The 4,853-nt window shown below is 40.8% G+C and overlaps 1 protein-coding gene across 1 annotated transcript; it reads right to left on the reverse strand.

The window, feature by feature from the left end:
* Positions 1-955: 955 nt before the first annotated feature.
* Positions 956-2,480, reverse strand: LOC114102672 (rab5 GDP/GTP exchange factor-like). Its single transcript, XM_034636337.2, is given in 2 exon segments — positions 956-2,266; positions 2,269-2,480. Coding segments are annotated over 2 exon segments (1,491 nt in total). The 5' UTR covers positions 2,462-2,480; the 3' UTR covers positions 956-968.
* Positions 2,481-4,853: the final 2,373 nt, after the last annotated feature.

Consider the following 4,853-nt stretch of genomic DNA (forward strand, 5'->3'; position numbering starts at 1 on the left):
TATAACCTCCTTCCCAGGCCCTTCCAGCCCCATGGATTATGGGAATTAGATTAATCTTCCTGAAAGATGCTGCTATCAGTGGACTCTCTATATCAAAAACTGGACCATTCTCTACCACCTACAAAATCTAGGAGAAACATCTTAGTCTAATACTTCAGAATCTGACTTGATTTCATCTCTCCCTGGTATAAACCCCATAATCATGTGATCCATAGACTTTACATATCCAAAAAGCAACTACTGAACACCTAAATGTGAGCTAGCTCCATGAGGACACCTCATCCATAAAATGCTTATTGTATAGTGTCTCTCAAATACATCTGTTAGTACTTTCTGGGACATTACCCACCTATTTCCTCTAACCAGGATGTTCAGCTCAATCCTACACTCCTCCCTTTTCCTGCATATCAAAATATAACCCAGTTGTGATTCAATATAGATCCCAATTCCTTCAGGAAGCATATAATAAACATTCGGCTAGAAAGTATTTCCTAGAGCATCAGATTTCTTTTTTTTTTTTATACATATTTACAATTTTACATATTTACTTATCAACATTTCTTCTGTCTTTACAATTACAAACTCCTTCAAACCGTGGGACAGTGGTAACAGAGGACTCTCTTAAACACAACTTGACAGCATTTGCTGGTTTCACCCTTTAGAAGGCAATTACTCCCCAAAACCAGACCACAGCGAACTGAGGAGGAGGCCCACAGAAAATCATGGAGGAAAAGAAGGTGTAGGCAAAGTTTCCACATAAACCTTAAATGAATCTGTTTCAATAACTCAAATAAATAGTACTTTATTATTAACTAAGCTTCTCCTACCTGGAAAAACAAAACAAAACAAACAAACCACCCCCACGAACTGTACCTTAAAAATACTCTGGCATCTATAAGCAATGGAGTCGAACTCCAGACCCCCGCTTGAAGGCTGCAGGCCTAGAGTAACACTCCCACGTCAGGTCCTCATCCGGCATAAACCTGAGGCTGCAATGGTGGGGGGAGTTTGTCATTTTCAACATTTTCAGAGTCAATAGCTGCTAATGGTTGACTTTGGGGCTTAATTTCCAGTGGATATTTCTCCACAATGTCTTGAACTTCTTTTGCAATTCCATCTGTCCAATCTATTAAGTCTTTTTCAAGTTTCTTGGCTTCATTCATGATTCTTTCCTGTCTTTCATTCAACTGAGACAGGAGATCCAAGTTCTTATACATCTGCTTCACACCTAAGCAGGCATCAGGAGACCAGCCCTCGGGCTCTTGCTTCCTGGGAGAGGTCTGGCCGGACATGTAGCGATCAAAATCCTCCTGACTCAGATTCAAAGACTGGGCATCTAATTTCTCAATGAAAGCCACAGCACAGCACAGGTTGGTGAAATAGTAGCCATCCTCCCCGGTCATCAGCCGACTGGAGTTGCAGAAGCGGGTGATGTACTGGATGTTGGACTGCAGGCGTGGGGGGTTGCCCTTCAGCACGATGTAGATGAGCGTGGGCAAGAAGTCATCTGCAGAAGCGGGCTCCCTCTTGGTGACCTTGATGGCGTTGAAGATGTGCTTGCTGCACCTGGTGATGCAGGCCAACTTATCCCGAGGCACACGCTTCGAATCCATTTCAATGATGTCTGTGATTGCTTTCACCACCATGTCAGACACTTCTGGAATTTCTTCATTGACAGGGACACAAAGCATCTGAGGTGTAACCCAGTGCAGGGCTCTGATCCTCTTCTGAATGGCGAGGTCCTTCTTCTCATCGTCTGTGGTTTCTGGGCAGAACACGTGTTTATAGAGGCGCGTCATGATGTACTTTTCAATCTGATCCATTATCTTCTCAACTCTTTCTGGAGGGACTTTTCCACGGGTCTGCATTCTTTCTGCCACATTCTGGTAAAAATCCTGAGTACACTCTGACTGCTCCTCAATGCTCAGATCCCTTTTGTAATGCATTCCTTCCAAGAACATCTTGGTCTGTTTATAGATCTCTTGTCCAGTCTTGTGGAAGGTCTTGAGAAATTCGATGAATTCCTTAGACACTCGGTCTGTTTCGATGCTGGTCTGCTGGTTTATGGAAGGACTGGGAGCCTTTGCTTCCTGAATTTCCTTTTTTGATCCAACTCTGGAAGAAGCACTGAAGAATTTCTTCACTGTGGTAACCTTGCGGGTCTTCTCATTGGTCTTCTTCTCTTCAAATTTGGAAAACGTGAGGGACGGGGCCCCCTGGCTGCTCTGACTGCTGGCAAAGGCCTCTTCCTCCTTCCGCTGGAGTCATAGGTGGCATCCTACCGTTCAGCCAGCTCCCAATCCTCCTGGATCTGCTTCTGCCGGTCTCAGTGGTACTCCTCCCTCCAGCACTTGGAGCAGAAGCCCTGCCAGGCAGGGTTGCCGTAATAACCACATCCCTTCTTGCACAGGAGTTCCGACTGGTCCATATGAATTCCTCGGCGCTCCGACTTGAGGCTCATCTTCTTCCTGCTTGGCGGCCGCCGCCACCCGCGCCGCTCCCGGAGGTGCGCTCGGCCCCGAGCATCAGATTTCTAATGTGAGGCAGGTGATTCCTAACATACAGATTCTCAGGCCTCTCCCTCAGAAATTCTCGTGCAGCAGGTCTGGCTACGCCCAGTCTGCACATGTGCATTTAAACATGTCTGTCAGATTCCTAGGGCCCTGTTCAAACCCACACTACCTCATCTATACTATCTCTCAGACCACTGGTTTTTCTTTTTTCCTCTTCACTGAATTGCCTGGTCTACTGAGTACTCTGGTGTCACACAGATTTTTCTTCTTATTAATCCTTGATATTTTGGCTCTTAGTTACCAGTCCTCTGCATGCCTTGACCACATACTTGTTATGATAAATTAAAATTTACCCATGCCATAGAATCTGTATTTTGTGTATGAAAATCAGTCATGTTATTGGACTAGGTATTTCTATTAGATAGAAGGATATAGACATGGAAGCACATTTAGTAGCCTGAGGAGGACATGAAGGCTCTCTGATGACTTGAGGTATACTGCACTGGAAGAGACAAATCATCACTTTTGCTGGACATTTCTTGAAGCAGAGACTGTCTTTTATTTTAAATTGATAGTGCCTATATACAATCTGTAATGAGCAGTACTGAGTATATGTTGAATGAACAAAGTGTTGAATATATCTAATCAAAAAACGATTGAGTCAATGTATTTGCATGTATCCTTGAGAGCAATTTTAAAGACTCAAATATTCAATGTAAACAACATATGTCTTTCCTTCAAAAGAACGACAAATGAAAACTATTAATTTCGAAGTTCACACTAAGGGCTTAAGACTATTAGAGATACTTGTTCTAGCTTATATGAGGCAAGCATTCATAAGATTAGTGTTCTTTTCAGAAATGCATTATAACAGCGATGTTTCCATTGACTTTTTAAACTGTAAAGGTTAACAATTATTACAATAAACCTAGTTTGCAAAATGAACCTGGCAGCATTTTAGTGGCACTGGTAGGACTTGTTAGGGGTTGATGTCATAACTATGCTCTTGTTTAAGAGAGAAACATGAGTAACAAAACAATGAAACTAGCTTGGTTGCTTTTTGCATTTGTGAGGTTGAAAAAGACTTCAGGCAATAAATCTCAGATTGACTTGTGATCTCATTTCTTTTTAGGAGTCTGAAAGCAGAAAAGGCCAAAGGAAGGTAGGATAATGGCTTCCTTGAAAATACAAGAGATAACAACTGCCTAGCCTCTGGAGACAGGGAAGTAAAGAGGCCCCAAGAACAATTTTGGTTGGGTTGCCCTAGAGGAGAGTACAGCCCACTGAGAGTTTTCCTGACAGCCCAAAGCACCCTCCCTCTTAAGCATAACTTCATGACTGACATTAGAACAGCCATAAAATCTTATATCCCAAAATCAAGGAAGACTGCCTTCCCTATAACAATTTAAGAAAAGCCTAAAGAACAGGAGCAGAGGCTCCAAGCACAGACTTCTTTTATTCCTGCCATGCCTCAGCACTACACAGACTTTCCATAGGCAGAGACAGTCAGGGGAACAGAACTGGATTTCCAGGAACACTGAAAATGACTCAAACTTATTTTCGCATTATGGACACATTGTCTTTTTCTTTAAGGGTATGAGTTAATTTTTAACTCCTTAATGGTCAATAAATTTTTGACCTTATGGAAGAAATAAGGTAGTCCTATTATCTGTGAAACTCAAAGATTTCACAAATCAAATTATGCTTAGTCACATGAAAAATTCAATGTGTTTCAATGGTTAAAAGTACTAGAAATAAAGCCAAATTATAAAATTTCATTATGAAATAAGAATGTATGTGCAAAGCTACTGCTTTTCTTTCTGATCAATGTCTTAATATTGCATTCTATTAAAAAACAGTGACTTGAAAATTATTAGTCTAGTTTAAGGGTGCTCCAATTTATTATTCTAATGTTTAATATGTGCATATTTTGTTCATGAACACCTCCATTACAAACAACACTTTTTCCTTGTAGGTCTCATTTTCTATACATACAAAATGGAAACAGATTTTTGTATATTTAATATGTTTAAGTATATATGTGCATATTACAGTTTGAGCATCCTTATCCAAAATCCAAAATTAAATCTGAAACTTTTTAAGCACTGACATGAGGCCACAGGTGGAACATTCCACACCTCACCTAATGTAATAGGTCACAGTTAATACACAGTTGCACTAAAAATATTACAATTACCTTCAGGTTGTACATATGAGGAATACATGAAACACAAATTAATTTCATGTTTAGACTTGGATTCCATCCCCAAGATATCTCATTATTTATATGCAAATATTCCAAAATCTAAAAAAATACAAAATACTTCTGGTCCCAATCAT

This window comes from Marmota flaviventris, chromosome 6 (assembly GCF_047511675.1).
Source record: "Marmota flaviventris isolate mMarFla1 chromosome 6, mMarFla1.hap1, whole genome shotgun sequence".
Classification (NCBI taxonomy): domain Eukaryota; kingdom Metazoa; phylum Chordata; class Mammalia; order Rodentia; family Sciuridae; genus Marmota; species Marmota flaviventris.